The sequence below is a fragment of the Cottoperca gobio genome, chromosome 3 (assembly GCF_900634415.1).
Source record: "Cottoperca gobio chromosome 3, fCotGob3.1, whole genome shotgun sequence".
Classification (NCBI taxonomy): Eukaryota; Metazoa; Chordata; class Actinopteri; order Perciformes; family Bovichtidae; genus Cottoperca; species Cottoperca gobio.
In genome coordinates, this window is record NC_041357.1 from 27,102,268 (window position 1) to 27,119,370 (window position 17,103).

The 17,103-nt window shown below is 43.6% G+C and overlaps 1 protein-coding gene across 2 annotated transcripts in view; it reads left to right on the top strand.

Moving 5' to 3' along the window:
• hcn4 (hyperpolarization activated cyclic nucleotide-gated potassium channel 4) overlaps positions 1-12,345 on the top strand; it is a 58,614-nt gene extending 46,269 nt beyond the window's left edge. Inside the window, exons 7-8 of one of the 2 annotated variants that reach the window (XM_029456012.1) lie at positions 6,990-7,154; positions 8,933-11,211. In XM_029456012.1, the coding sequence (XP_029311872.1) occupies positions 6,990-7,154; positions 8,933-11,211 (2,444 nt within the window). Of the gene's footprint in view, positions 1-6,989; positions 7,155-8,932 lie in introns of both variants that reach the window. The other variant, XM_029456003.1, reaches the window with a different exon arrangement.
• Positions 12,346-17,103: the final 4,758 nt, after the last annotated feature.

Below are 17,103 nucleotides of genomic sequence, written 5' to 3' on the forward strand. Positions count from 1 at the left end.
CAGACAGAGCAGGTTATTGAGTTGTTATAGTTCATCCTTTGTTGCCTGTAGAAAAGGGATGTGTTGCCAGTGCAGGCTGTGCCTCTGTCTTGTTTGGAGCAGAGCTCAGTGACCTTGTGGTGGCCCTACATGCCAGTCAGAGGTGCTTATCAAAAGCTGCCTTTGATTGCACCTCTAAGATGGCTCTCTTTGCCTCTGAGTAGCTTGTAGCAGCTCTGTGAGTGGGGGTTAAGGAGGAAAGTGAAACAGAGTCATGGAGTAGGAGTAAGGATGGAAGTAAGTTGCCTGCACAGTGTGCAATCTCATGTGTCATCTTTTTGGCTTTACTCAATCTCTTTGAATGGTGCTCTCTTCATCCGTAGTCTTGTAAAGTCCAGGGTCAGGGAACTAACAGTCCTCCCATCTTCCTTCTCTTTCACTTTATTTTTTGCCCACTTTTTCCCTCTCAGAGTTCAGACATGGCTGTGCTATAGAGCTGTCAAACGGCCGCCCTGACTGAGTGACTCAGTGAGAGAGCCTGGCAGCAGCAAAGGACCAGGTAATGCTCCTGGTCCTTAACCCAGTTAACACCTCTGCACCTCTCATACTGAAGCAGCATCAGCTGAAGATCGAGGCGCTGCAGCAGTTGACTGAGTGACAGAATGGGGGACATGAAGATGTATAGAGTAGTCTCTTCTAATAAAATGACAGGTTGGATGAGACAGGATGATACAGTGCTGTGTTCTGATACAATGTATGATGTGATAGGACACAGTAGGTTATGTGACATTGATGGCTGCATCATCCCAGCAGGGTGCAATGCAGTCGACTAGACAGGGAAGATGGCGTGACACATAATACACAACATGCAAGCATGTGTGGGGCAAAGATGTGAGACAATAAAATCAAACGCAGGATGATATTTACCAAAAATAATAATTTACTGGTCAACATAATACTCACAGTAGAAGCTTGTTTACCAGCTTCCATCGAGGACACGTGTTGCCATCATCAGCTGCGGCAGTAATGACTATAGGTTTGTTGAAAAGTACAGTTTGCCTCCGTAACTTGAGGCACACGTTTGTAGTTTTTCGGAGTTGCACCTGTACATTCTGGTGTGACAGGACCTTATCATTAGCCATGGTTGATGCTACAATGGATGGTCCGGAGGGACGCTTGCCCGATTCTGTGTATGCAGTTCTGCACATCCTATCCCCTGACCAGTAGGCTATCGTAACCCCTTACCATCCGTTCTCGCAGTTACCCATCAGCCACGGTGCAGAAAAACACCAGAAATCCCTAAACTGTCGGTAGCCAAACGTAAGGTGTTGTGCAGCTATGCTAATGCTGTGAGCATGGCTTGTCACGGGGAATCAGGTAACCCGCTGCAGATGTTTCAAAGGTTAGAGAGAGTCCGCTCCGTGCGCTGGGGGCGGTGTCGGGGAGGGAGATGGGAGCTGACAGCAGTCCAGGTGAGCTTTGCCAGACCAGGCTGCAGGACACAGATACTTTATCACAGACATCACTGCAGTCCTGCACATACTCATTCATTCACATCCATGCACACTTAGAAGCAGAGAGAAGGCAGGTACACCTGAGCACACATAGAATCACATGCAGGTACCTGCACACTGCATGCACATCCAACATTTGCATTCACTCAATTTCATGCACAGTAGTATCTTCTTTCACTCACAGTTTAAAGATCTAGAAACACAGATGTTAGAAATGTAGCATGAGACACACATACTCACTAACTGTGATGATGGTTTGAGTTTGGTTCGTGTTTGTGATTTTAATCCAAATATATTTCCAAACTCTAACGTGTATGGTTGTTGTAGTCTTTTAATCAGCCTTGTCAACTATCTTTATCATACTTACATTCTGTCTACATATATTACATTCAGTGTGATCAGCTGTGGTTGTGGTTTTGGTTATAAATTGCAATTTTTCAGTTGTATCTTGAGCAGAATTGACTATTTATTTCTATGTAACAGTGTGTGCATTGTCTACATTAACACCTTGATAAGTTGAACCACTTAGTCTCCGATGCTTTGTCTTTCTTAGAGAACTATCCCTTCGGCATTACTGATTAATGATTGACATAGATGTTTGTGTCTCAGGGCTGCAGCCGCTCTTGCACCAGATTTACCTCATGAAGAGTTCTTTATCACTGTGTGTTGCTCCTGGTGCAGATGTAGCCAAGCGGAAGTCAATAAAAGCTCATAGAGAGCACAGTTTGTGACCCTGTATAAGTAGACATGTCATTACACGGTGAGCAAACGGTATTCATAATGTAAAGACAGTAATGTTGTTCTTCCTTTTTATCCTTTCTTGCCAACACATCCACATGCACTCGCACGCCCTGACTTCTTGCATACCAAGCATTCATTCTGCTCTCCACTCAGGGACTCGGGGGAAGTATCTTTCCAGTAAGAGCCCAGAACACGTGGGCTGCAGCAGCCAACAAAAGACCAGTCATGTGTGTTCTTCTTCTTCTTCGAAAGGTCACAGCACATGACGTCCTATTCCTCTACTCCCTGAGCAGCATCCAATTTTAATTGGTGTCATTCAATGTTGATGAATGTATTGTCACTTAAGTGTGAAAAGGAAACGCATCATGTCTGTGGCAAAGTAACATCTTCTTGTGCAGAGATGTCGTTGTTCTCCTGGATGCTGAGGCATCTTTGCGTCTGTATTATAGAGCTAACCTGCCAAACACAGTTTTTAGAACAATCACAGCTGGGCCAGATGAAGTCAAAGCAGGAGACGACAGCCGGGGGGGGGGGGGGGGGGGGGGCAGGAGAGGAAGCTTTATCAAGTAGACCTTGAAAGTTATTTCTCAGAGTTGCTTCTTTGTTTCTTTTCTTTTTTACTCGTATGACGATATTGTATTTGCTAAATTGAGCATACAAATCCCAGAATGTTGAGCAGATTATGAGTCATCTTATTGTTGGTGAGACGCACATAGTTGTAAAAACGGCTGTCAGTCTGAGGGAAATACAAACCACCCTTACAGAATACAGGCAGAGCTACACCAAATAAGCGTGTCCTATTATTTCATGCAGGATTTGGAAAGCATTGCGATGAGTCACAAAAGATGGGAGTAAGCAGTGGGAGAAGAGCATTCATAAATACATTGAATGTAACTCACGAACAATCCGCTGAAGCCGTCCAGAGTGGAACAGTGCTGTGCTGTAGGCTGAATTAAAGGGGGGTGACAACCTCATACAAAATGACGTGAAATAAGAGTCATTGGGGGGAAAATATCCATTACGAAATGAATTTATTTTATTAAATTACTTTTAAATTGATTAAAAAAAACAGTTATTAATAATAATAATAATAACTTTATTTGTATAGCACCTTTCATATATGAGTAAAATAACATTAAAGTCAATTGTAAAAGAAATGGGGAGCCATTGCAGGGTAGCTAAAAAAGGAGTAATGTGCTGTCTTTACTAGTTATTTAACTTGGCTCCTAATTGTACTAGTCTTAATATTCAGGACCATGTTGTGCTTCAGGGCAGCCGCCTGCGTTTAGCCCCTCAGCACTCACAGATATCCGCTTCTCTCTTATTGTCTAGCTCAGAGCTGGTTGCACCACACCCAGGCCCTGCCAGGTTTCCCCCCCCCCCCCCCCCCACTCGTGCTTGTAGATCAGATGACACCGCTAAGTGTCCGGACTTCACTTGTTTTCTGCAAAGACAGTTAGATTAGGCCAGAGGGCTCCGAGCCTCATCCTGGCAGTGTTAGCTTCATCCAGAAAGCCACAGGACAAGAGGATTTAATAAAGAGCCGTGATGCTCTTCTCCAGAGGGGATTACTGGAGCAGTGCTGTGGGAAATGGACCCCAAGCACAGCTACAGCCAGGCCTGCCCCGCTTACAGTACACACACACACACACACACACACACACACACACACACACGCGCACAGACAGACGAGCATTGTATTTTTACTCTTTCACATTAACACAGCTCTCTTGCTTACTCTGCCATTGTCCATTCACCCATGTTCTCTCTCACACACACACACACACACACACACACACACACACACACACACACACACACACACACACAATCATTACCACAGAGTACATATTCCTCATTCTCTGTCCCGTCAAATCATGCATTCTCCCTTATCCGTTGCCTTGTCTCATTTTCAAACCATCACACACAATCATAACCACTTTACACTCAGTGAACAGAAAAATGCAAAGTCCACTACACTCTAATGTAATACATTACAGGCGCTGTGTAGTGAATGCGACGTATGTGAACCGTGTAATGTTGACACTGTTTTATGTTCCCTCAGCTCCAAGGCAATTTTCGAGGGTCTGTGTATTAGTGGATTTTATTGGCTTTTTATCATATTGAGAGGTTTCTTTTGCAATCCCTCCACATATGTAAATAATGCGAACACAATGCCAGTCTAAGTGTAACAAAGAGAATATTTCTATTGTTGTTGGCTTTGCATACACTGATAAAAGAATCCTGCTTGAACTACTTAAAACCTTTTAGCATCAGATTATTATGTAGATCAAGTAAAACTAGTGTTTGTATAAAGTATATCAAATAATGTGCAACTTAAGTCAACTTCAACTCATTATGTCCATCAAGCAAGACTATTGTGCGATATTATAATAATAATAATAATAATAATAATAATAATAATAATAATAATAATAATAATAATAATCATTTTAAGCCATATTTATGAAAGTAATGTTACTTCACATTTACATCCACCCAGATTATTTTCAGGGTAGTACATCCATCCATCATCTACCGCTTATCCGGGGTCGGGTCGCGGGGGCAGCAGCTCCAGTAAGGAACCCCAATCGTCCCTTACAGTACATGTGTTTATATTTTTCTGTTCACAGATTATATATTCTAAGATTTCACTCTAATGTCTGTTAATTGCCACACAAGTCACTACATGTGGTCTATGTGTAAGTGTGGAGGCGTCATTTTCCTTATTTGTTTCCTTATATGTTGCATATGTTGGTACCTTGCCAGTGGGAGAAGCGCAGTAGGGGGAGTGTCATTGGCAATTGAGCAGCCGTACTGCAATTTCGGAGTCAACATCGACAACATTTTGTGGCATCCACCTACTCAGAGTAGGTGAAGCATGCTATGCTCTGCACCTGGCGTCCCCTTAAAGATACCCACTTTTGTTCATGTCTTCTCCCCGTGGACATCCAATTGCACAGATTTATTTTTAGAAATTCAGATTATTTCCCAGATGCCAGGGTGAAGAGTGACGATTAAATATGTGGTGCTCACCAGCATCTGTCATCGACAACAGCTAGCATGCTGTGGCTAATTAACTGAAAGGCTCAGTTAATTATCTCCTTATGCAGATGCCTAATACAGCTATCCTTTACAGAAGGTTTTCCATCTACAGTTCCTAATGTGAGTGCTGCGCATTGTCAAATTGCAATTGGCTACTTTGATCCAATCTTGCGCAAACAGCACCGGGCTGCAACCCGAACTTCTACCCATCAAACTGTCCAGTTATATCTACATGTTTTAAACATATTCCCCAGTTTATGCAGTATAAATCAACAACACTGGGACAAAATCCAGGGGTTCATGTCTCTTCTCATGATTCGAGTCATTGTCAAGTTTTATAACATTTAAACCAAGACTCTGATGTTTACATAACCTTTGCCTTCATTATGAATATCTTGCTGAGTATGAATGTATCATCCCGTGAACACTATCCAGATGAATGTGTAGGTTTTGTTAATATGACCACTGCTTTGAAAAGAGACGAGAGGAGCTGTCATGATTGGTCATGACTGTTACTAGCCCCGAACACACCCAGGCTCAGTGACAACATCATTTTCCATCACCTACCCACACACAGCTCAATGTCATCTTACCCACATATAAAAACGTACACAAAAAAACCAGCGCTACTCGTGTTTTTGATTAAAGCAGACATTGCCCCACACGGTGCGAGGAGAGTCTTGCTGCGTCTGTGGCTGCAGGTCAGGGACATGTAAATACAAAACCCAAAACACATTTTGTTTGTGCAATATCCAAAATGGGAAATGGAACCATAGAGAGAAAAAGATCGTTATGGTGAGAGAGTCAAACTATGCATGAGATTTCTGGAGATTTGTTGGAGGAAGAATTCTTTAAAAATGTGATTTGATGTAGGCTTCAGGGGGAGAGTAGTAAAGTGCATTCTGTGAGAGAATTGAGAGCATGTGTGTGTGTGTAGATGAGCTGGAAATGGGTTTCTGAGAGAAAGGGAGTGTGATAGTAAACACAGGAAGGGAGGGCAGAAGATGAGATGAAAGCTAAAGAAAAAGACATTAGGGAATGTCACATTGCACACCAACACATGCGTACGTCAAAGTCAACTAACCCCTGTGAATACACAAATACATCAAATATATAGTGTTTTATAAGTGAACGCAGTACATTCATATAAGTATATTCTTATACATGTTGTGTATATGTAGCTTTCATTTCCACAATACCTTACTCTCCTATACTGACTTGCTCACATGAATGCATACAGTACTTTCAAATACATTAGTGCACATGACGTGCAAACGCACACACACACACTCTGTGCAAACACTGGCTCTCATATAGACACATCCCACTTGAATGCATGTACATGCGATATCTGCATACAGTGCAGACTCACTTGCACCCACACACACACTGTGTCTCTGCCAGAGCTCTACAGCAGTGCAGCTTGTTTAATACACCATCATTTTCCTGAGTGGGCATGGCAGCTGAGGGCTGGCAGACCTCTAAGCCCTGAAAATGGCATTAAGTGCCTCACCAATGGATTACAGAAAAGTTTTTAATGCTCAATAAAAATTAATCAAAAAAAACTCTTGAGTTCATGTTTTGCTTAGAAAGTGTATTGTGTTTAATGTGTCACCTGGCATACAGTGTCAGTGTCAGTATCAGTAAAGGTTAGCCCCTTGGTTTAACTCCTCTAGATTACCATCTCTTGTCTGCTGTGTTTCATTGCAGAGATTTGTTTGCTGACGCTGGGCAGAAGGACGGCCAGTGTCCGAGCGGACACCTACTGTCGCCTGTACTCGCTGTCTGTGGACAACTTCAACGAGGTGCTGGAGGAGTATCCTATGATGAGAAGGGCCTTTGAGACTGTTGCAGTGGACAGGCTGGACCGTATTGGTAAGAAAATCCTTTTTCATCAGGACATGAAGGCCTCACTTCGTGTCAGAATTGCGCTATTATAGAAACTTTACCAACCCTTAAATAAATGCAAATAAAGCTTATTATTAATCCTGTTTGACCCAGTCAGCATGTCAATGAGTATACTTTATCACAGGATCTATCTCTGTTTCATTTTCTAATTTCATTAACTCAATGATACTGATAGGAACAAGAAAACTATTTCAATCTAGAGCCTAAGCTCTCAGAAAAAACTTTAGCGCTATAAAATATGTTCACTCTGACTCAATCACTGAAAAGACTTTCAAAGTCATCTGCATATAAACATGCAGATAGAGCTCTGGTTTTGAAATCCCTGCGTGACTTCTCTTACGCATACAATTGATATTCTTTCCATATCCATTGCGGTTCCCAGGCTGAGCCTGAGTAGATGAAAAATTCACAATGAAAGGCACACCTGTATCATCAGTCAGCCCTCGCAGCATGCTCTGTTTTATCCTCAGCTATGTTTAGAATGGAAGATAGATAAATTGCTTTAGGGGGACTCTTTGTAGAAAATGGCTGCCTTGAAAAGATGTGGTGGGCTGATAGTGATGTTTCTGTGAGATGGTCTCCTGCATATGTCCTTTCGCCTGGGCTTGATGCTCATGTACACCGTTCTTTCCGAATTAAGTCACTCACACAGCAATGATTCACAAATGAATTACTGTCTTGATGGACTTTGCACAATCTGATTGGAGGTTGTGCAGATGATAAAGGATCAGGTGGAGCCAGGGTCGAGCTGAATGTAGATACAATACCTCAACGCAACTTCTCCACTAATCTGCCACCAGTCATATCAGAAAATTGAGAGATTGATCTGGGCCTAATTGCATTTACAATATCTTCGGATTTCACAGCCCTTTGTTCGCACCAAATTGAAAATGGCAATCATGTGAATTAACCCCGTCATCGCTACTGCGACCATTCAACAATGACTAATGGACTTTGCGGTCAGAGTTGCACACATTTCTCCAGGAGGTGGGGTCAGCAGTTAGTATGCCTGTCATAGTGACGCAACTCCAACTTGTCTCTTTGACCTTGTGCTCAGCTAACAGGGACTCCAGAGTACATGTGTTCCTAGGGTGGACAGTGAATTAAAACATCTAGGAGAAAACAAATTGTGAAAAAGTCCATTCTCATATTGAATCTCAAATTTTGTTATTACGTTATTTTGTGTGTCATGAGGTGGCTTATCACACAGAAGTTATAGCATTTTAGAACAATAAGATTTCAAGTTTTAAGATGTTTCCCTTTTGATATTACCAGCCAATAACAGGAAGGAAATGATAACATCAAAGAGATAGTTGGAGGCTTGAGCCATTGTCTCGGAGTAGCTCTCACTCTATTACAGGCTGAACCTGCATCTTGTGGTACAATGTTTGCCTCATGTTGCCTAGCGAATGATAGTAAGAACTAGTCAAACATTCACCACCTACACCTTAGGACTGTCATCCTGATGTTCTATCTCCAGGTTGTTATCTCTCAGCTATCTTTTGTTATTTCCCTTATTCTGTGCTCTTTTATGATTTATATTTCCCCTTCTGCTCCATCCCCCTGTCTTTTTTTAATTATCTTTTCCTTCCCTTGTCCAACTTGTTATTCCTTTGGGAAGGGTTGTTGGAAAATAGGGTGGTTACTCAAATACACTCAAATGTCAACCTGGTTCTGACTCATTCTCCATTTATCTCTTTATTCTCTCACCTGTCACTCACTCTTTTTTGTGTTTGCTTTAACAGGCAAGAAAAACTCCATCCTGCAGCACAAGGTACAACACGACCTCAGCTCTGGTGAACTCAACTACCAGGAGAATGAGATCATCCAGCAGATAGTGCAGCATGACAGGGACATGGCCCACTGTGCCCACCTCTTCCAGAACGTCCCACCCCAGACTCCTCCTTCACCTACCCCTGTCATATGGGCCCCCCTCATCCAGGCCCCTCTCCAGGCAGCAGCCGCCACCACCTCAGTTGCAATTGCCCTGACACACCATCCCCACCTTACACAAACCTTTTTCAGGCCTCCGGTTTCTGTTCTGGAATCCCTAAAGGACCCTCCCAGCCGGTTTAAGAAATTCCACACATATGTTCCTCCATCCACAGCACCTAGCTCTGCTGGGGACTCCCCCTCTAGCACCCCCTCTAAACTGTGCTCTGGGGCGGACATGCCATTGCTGGCCTCTTTTCGGGCCCTGCACATGACATCAGGTACAGAGGCAACTGGCTCCAGGCAACAGGCTTCAGGTAGCAGAGGCCAGCATGGACCTAGTGGGGCTGGCTCTGGGTCCAGTGGAGGAGGGGCCTCTGCCTTCCCCTTCGGACCATACTTGCCCTCTGTCTCACCCACATCTAGTATGGCCCAGCTACACCCACAACCACAGCATCAACAGCCGTTTCGCTCCAGCACCCCACCTCTTTCAAACCTCTTCCGTCAAGGATCTACAGGTGGAAGCACAGGGTCAGGAATAAGTGGAGGGGCAGTTGGAGCTTGTGGTGGTGCTACAGGGTGGTCTTCAGGTGGAGCAGTCGGAGCGTCTTTGGAAGGAGCCACAGGAAGAGACTCTGGTTGGGTAGGAGAGGACTTTACAACTGGAACAACAGGGCCACTGCCCTCCCACTTTGGGTTGGGAGGAGCTAATGGTAGAGCAGTAGTAGAGATCTCAGGGGAATCATTGGGAGGGATATCTGAAGTATCAGTGGGTGCTGCTTGTGACACGTTAGCAGGTGGGGCATCAGGTGGATCAGCGGGGGGTATAACCTGTGGGTCAATAGGAAACACAGCCAGGAGATCAATGGGAAGAGCTTCTGGGGGATCCGTGGGAGGGGCTTCTGGGGAAAAACTCATAGTGACGACCACTGGAGGATCATTACCAAGGGCTTCTGGTGGATCAATGGCATTGGTTTCCGGGGGATTGACAGGAGGTGCCTCGGGGGGTGGACTTGGAGGGGTTTCTGGTGATTCAATGGTAGGGAATCCTGTAGGGACGTTCGGAAGGCCTTCTGGTTCATCCACAACTAGCCATATAGGAGGAAGTTTGAGTGGATCAGGGGGTGGGATGATAGGACATATTAGCAAAATGGCAGGAGGGGCAGTAGGGATTCATATAGGAGAATCTGTAATTCCTGTAGATGGGATATCTGCTGGAATTACAGCTGGACTTCTGAGTTCGTCACGTTGTCAGAGTCCTATATCTACCGGCTCGTCCAGCCCTATGCCTGGTCAGCTTCTCCATAGCCAGCCACCTCCCAAGCCTCCTCAGGTGGCTCCTTTGCAGCAGTTTGCAGGGGGAGGCAGGACTAACAGTAGCTTAAACCTCTTCCATTCCCCTCCACATGGCTCCCCATCCTCTAGCAGAGGACAGTACAGCCAGCTCCCTGCTGAGGGTTCCCCATCTTCTCTCAGCCATTTTAGCCTGGCAGGCCTCCAGTCCAGCTTTCTGCCTCACCAGATGTCCCTAGAAAGGTCTGCACTGGCCTCCCTGGCCCAGTATGGTTCAGCAAACGCCTCCCCCTGCCTTACCCCGGTGGCGCCCAGCCCTACTATTCAAAGCCCAGTGGCGGGAAGGACTTTCCACTACAGCGACCCCACAAGTGCCACAGGATCCCACAGTTCTCTACTCATGCCTCAGTCTTCTCTCCCTTCACAGCCTCCCAGCCAGCCTCACACAACAGGGAGAGATTCTCCAATGGGCCGCTTTTCCGAGGACCTCAAGCTTTTATACAGCTCGCCCCCATCTCTGCCCCAGGAAGTAGCCCAGGCCTTAGGTCACCATACTCCTCCCTCCTCTGTGGAGCCTGGATATTACCCCTCACCCTTTTCCTCACCAACTCTTGTGCCCAAACCCTGTAGCTCTTTGCCAGGGCGCATGACTCCTCCAATCCAGATGTCTCCGGGACACCCTCACCAGACTCAGTCCCCTGGGGCCTCCCCGGCCTTGCCTCTACGGAGGGCCTCTGCTGCCTACTCATCAGATCTAGAACCTCAAACTGTCCGCTCTAAACTCCCTTCCAATTTGTGAGGACTGCTCACACCCTCCTGTGCTCCTCCAAACTGAAATGCACACAAACAATTTCCATGTGTGGCATTTTTTTCTTTCTGTCTTCAAGACTTCACTGTGTCCCACCTCTCATTTTACCAAGATCTTCAAAATAACTGTGATTAAAAGACACTTTACCGGGTAACTCGGAGCGCTAGAATACTCTATATTTGTTTTATGCTATGTCCTCTTTTTTATTCATACATATTGTATATAGATAGAGATATATTTAAATGATAAGTTAATCAATGGACTAGGAGGGTGTGAAAAAAGATATCCATTTAATTAAAGGACAGTCATTTTCTTTATTTATATAACTATGCCAAATTCATCTGGTGACGTTTGGGGAGACAATTCAATGGACTACACAATAATAATCTTTTTTTCTGCAGGAACCTATGCACTAATACCTGCATGTATAAATGCTTTTTGTGTGTTTTAAAAAAGTATCTAAATTTCTAGCTAAAACAACATGCTTCGAGACTGGCTGACTCTTGTACCATCTCATACAGGATCACATATTGTTGATCTTTAAATGTATCTATTAGATTGTACTTATTTATCCTCTGTATAAACTTTTCAAAACTTAATGAGGGATGGAGAAGAGATTTTTAAGAAACCAAAAAAATGTTTTTCCTGTGGGGTAATGATTCACCTCCTCTTGGCCCATCAATCCTTATTTTATACCATTTTATCGTAACAATTCAGTTTTTTGAAGCAGGGGGAGAGGGGTTCAGCGAGCTACCCTCCATCTCAATTCTAAGACATGACAGTATGTGAGCGACTGGCTTTCTGCAGAGTCCTTGACCGTGTCCTGACAAGCTCACTTTGTCTTCCAAGCTCATGCTAATTTCTGTGTGTAGAAAGCATGTGTTGTTTTCTTCCTGACTGTGTGCAACTGTTAATGTGTGAGTGTTAGTGAGAGAATAAGTTTGGGTTTCAGTGGAACAGTCGGATGCAAGGAAATACTTTTCCAAGGACTGATCAAAAGGACGTTTGCCTTTTTCACATAAAAACTAGGACTTCCATTAACCACAGCTTGTGTGTTGCATTGTGTAGCACTCAGACCAATCAAAATAGTCAAATATATAATACCCCCTAAAACTAGACTTACAGTCGCCTAGGTCATACAGTACACAATCTGAAATAAGTGCTGGAAATATGCCACTTAATAATTAATTTGTGCATTACTTCTTCTACTGTAGCTGCTACATGTTTCCTCATTGAAGGCCAGTGCTGAGTTTGAGATGTTGAATGTATGTAGATTTGGTGTTGCTGAAAGTAAGTACTGTAACTATTGTGGATGCACTGAAGGCACGGTGGCTTAAGAGACTGTTCCGTAACGTATGAATTTGGGACAGACGTTTTCATCCGCAGCCATTTCTCCTGCCAAAGTGTCCTTTAGCAAGACACGGAAGTAGGCTGTTTTAGGGTTTCGTCACAGAACCTACAACGGCCCACTTCCACTTCCATTCTTTACTGCGTGTTCTCCATTGAGTTTTGCCATACTGCTGCGCTGCTTCTTTAACTTTGAGAGGAACTGCTTGCATCAATGTGCAGGCAAGACTTTGCCAACTATTGGTTTGAGTTTTGTCACAATGAACATTTTAAAATGAGCGGCTCATTATTGAAAGATTTGGACTTCAGTTGCAGGCATCTGTGAATTGTTATAATATAAACTACATACTAGGAGTAGATTTAGCTGTTTGCTAAAATGGGAATAGGTCCATCGAATATTTGTATTCAGTCAGAACATGGAGGAAGGTATCACTAAACCCACAAAGGAGAGGAGCAGTGATATGCTTCTACATGTTTGTATGTAGCTCATCACCAAGACAGACCCGGGTTCCACTCAGACAGCTGAGTCCCTAACTCAGTCACAGCACTCAGCCACAGCAGCCTAATTTAACAAGACATGTTTGTAATCCCTTGACCCTCACAGGCTATCATGGACTCACACACAGGTGCACAGTGACCACGCTCTCCCCGTAATACAGTTCCCAGAAGTCCCTATAATAACGTATAGCAATACGCATGACATGAAACACAGCTGCAGGTATGCACATTTACACACGTGCACACCGCTCCTGGCAAAAATACGGAATATTCTCAAATCCCTTTTTTTTTTTATCCACAGACTTTTAAGCAGTTCGTACCCCTTTTTATGATTAGTGATGTAATGTACGTTGTAACCCTTGGAATAGTTGGATACTAATATAACTTCTAAATATTTTTATTATTTTTTATCCATAGTGAATAACCGTCCACTTTACTCATCAACATCTTCCATCATCAACCTAAAGGGAAGGCCTGTACTGGTCGCTGTTGATGATGTGTTTTAGGGTGCATAATGTTGTTTGATGATGTATTTTCTTTGTTTAAATAACTAAATTATACATTATTATGGAATGTCAATCCACTCCAAAAAAGGCAATTCTATAATAATGTTGAATACAAAACAAATGGCAACAATCAATGGTAAAAATTGGAATTGTCTGCAAACCCAAGAGTTACTGCAGGTCCAGGCATGAGCTGTGTTACTAGTCATGTAGAAATGTAGAATATCAACAAGTGATAGAGGATCAGACGAGGCAGAGAGAGGGACACATCAAGAACATTATGAAGAGCTTCTCATTACAGAAATACTCTTGAATTAGATTACATAAGTGAAATCAATAATGGATCATAGCATTCATCTGGATATGCATGACCTTTTCATGGTCTTCTTCACAGACAGAGCAGGCGTTGATAATGGCTCGAGCACCTCTACCACATTTAACACCTTGTCTACATCTGTAGTAAACATCTGAAAGGCTCTGAAACATCGACAATGGCCTTGCTGCTCGAGCCCGGGACTCTTTAGACCACCATCCAGAGGGACTGAGGGGTGGAAGGGACGGAGCTCTGTGACAGAAAGTAAACAAACTGTTTCCCCTGTGGAATATCGATTGTCTGCACACAGTGTAGGCGTTAAAACCTCGGTTTTCCTCTACTTCCTAGCCTTGCGCTGCACATAAGCAAACAAATTGCTGTGCCTCGCACATCAGGAGAAAGTCTCCTTTTACAATCTCACAACATGACATCATTAAAGCGTGGAGTTTGAGAGAAGTTTGAAGCCGGTCTGTGTGGATGTCAGGAGACATTGATGCACTGAGGGAATGATGTAGTCGGACTGTTAGCCACGGGGAAGACAGGTAGACGGGCACCCTATGAGGTGCCTGAGTGGTAGTGGATGCTGTTTCAGTATGGTGTTGAATGGACAGGTATGAGGGAAAGCTTTGAGCGTAGCTAGCAGCTACTGTTTTGTTGTTTGTGTGTGTGTGTGTGTGTGTGTGTGTGTGCGTTTCCCACGCTGCCTTGCAGGGTCGATGGCTGGGGTTGAACGCTGTCGGAGGAGGGTGGGACAGGGAGGCATAGGTCATAGCTTAGGGAGAGATAGACGTTGGACAGGGATTGATTAGTTGGCCTGAACTTAGTCTGGTCCATTATCACAGATAAGTGGTTTAGGGGAGGGTTGGGTGGGCGCACCGTGTATCAGCGGAATCTGTCACTGTCAGTTACAGAGCTGACACAATCTGCATGATGTCCTGGCTGTTTCATCTGGGCGGACATCTTTGCAAAATCTCCCGTCTTGGACTTTTTATGCAAAAAAAACTGCCAACTTTAATGAAATTAAGAAAAAGCAGTTTTTGATTGATGACCGTGCAGCTTTGAAATTATGTAACGTAAATGAAGAGGGGTTCCGTAATCATTTTTCTCAACTCACAGAAGACCATGAAATTCTTTACTCCGTGTAAAAACATGAAAATAACCAAAAATGGAGTAACAAGATTTTCACCTGACATCAATGTTTATTCTTCAAGGGGATTTGCTATTTCCATCCTACCAGACTATTTGCTGCAGCCTCATATGTAGCGTAATGTATTATAGAGACAGGGTTTTTTAGAGGAATCAGCTGGGAATTAGATAAGGAGGCTTTGAAACCTTGTGTCTTTTGAGAGAAGCGAATAAAGAAAAACAAATGTGACTCACTCGCTCATGCTGGGAACTATTTTCACAATGTCTGCCTGTGTCGCCCGTCTAAACATGGGAAGAAAACGGCTGTATGAGAGCAACAGAGGAAATAGCAATGAAGGGCAGCTGGAGGATCATGGCAGCTGCCAGCGTTGTGTCCGAAAGCTACGAGCTTGTCTGTTCAACAATGAGCTCAAAGGAAATAATGGAAAAGCCTCTGATCCTGTAAGGTATTATTGTTTTATTTAAGTTGTTTGTGTATGGATTGGTTGCTCTATTCTATCTAGGTCAGGACTACGTAGTCCTGAGAATGAGACTGTCTATTTTGGGGTAAAAAAAAAAGGGGAAATTAATATGAATTCATAATGTCTGGCAGAAGTTATTAATCTTTTCCTTTGCCTGGCCTGGCCTGGCCTGGCTCTGGCCCTGCAGTTGGCCCTAGCTAGCTGTGTTATGAAGTAGCCAGCAGGTTTGTAAGTTGCCCCCCCCCCCCCCCCCCCCCAACACAGAGCTTTGGTGGAGCTCCACATGGCACCTCTGTATCATCTCCAAATTCATGGTTGTTTCTGTAAAGCATCATTCTCCGATTCTGTTTGGTGCACTTCCAATTTTGCTGCCTAATCTTAGCCTTCCTTTCCCTTTGTGCTGCCCTACTCGCCCATGAATATGAGTTGGTGAATCAGCGATGCACACTAATGAAATCATTTGCTGTGATTGAGGATTAGATGTAGCAGCAGCGGAATCGAACCTGCAATTTCTCTGGGGAGAAAAAGCCATGTGTGTGTGTGTTTTTTTTTTTTTCCTGATTCCCTCTTTATTCATTCATGACCACAAATCCCTCCTACCCCTCCACAAACGCTCAATTTATTTTGTACACAAGCACCAGAATCAGGTGTTCCATGTGACAATGTACCTCAGAGTGATTGAATATGGTATGAAGATTGCTATATGTGGTGAAAAGTTGTGTTTATCGTAGCATCTAATACGATTGACCTCTTTTGCTGCTGCTCCAGTGAGATGGAATAACACGACAGTAATGTTATTTTGACCACAAAGTGAGCTGTTGGGCAGTGTAACCTGGATATAACGCAGTGTAGAGATACCAAATTCAAACTAAAACTGTATGACCTAAAGATCCTTCAGGGTAACGGCACTCTACGGCGTACTGGCAGGAGGATTCATCCTATTTTACAGCTTGACCATATTTAAAATGGTTTTGTAAACTAAAAAATATACAAATTAGAAGCTTAGATTTGGTTCTGGAAATACATGGTTTCATATGTTTCTCTACGGGTTGCAACTGAGAAAATCCTGTTGTAACCAAAGGTGATGCTGCTCACTGGATTAGTCTGGAGGGGGGGAGGGGGGGGGGACAGAAAGCGCACATTCATACTACATTTGGAGAGATGAGGGTTTACATTAAAAATCATCTTCTCGAAGTATGTATTATAATTCCACTTAATCTGATGTTGGGAACATAATGTCAACTTACTTATACAGATTTATATATTTCCATAGGACCTATTTATATTTCTGTATTTATTTTAGAGTCTCTTATTAAGTGATGTCATCGCCATAACAGATAATGATAAGCAATGTTCACCAGTGTGTGTGTGTGCGTGTGTGTGTGTGTGTGTGCGTGTGTGTGTGTGTGTGTGTGTACAGAGTTCATAACATGTCCATGATTTTTAAGGAAACATGTCATTTGCATTGTTTAACTTCTCCACTTTGGTGCAGCGCAGGAGTGGGGACATTACATGATGCTACACACCAAGACTTTCTACCTGAAGGCTTCATCTTTTTGTTTTGTGAAGGCAGCGACTTGTTCAACGCTTCCTACGAGGACACGCAACCTTCTGG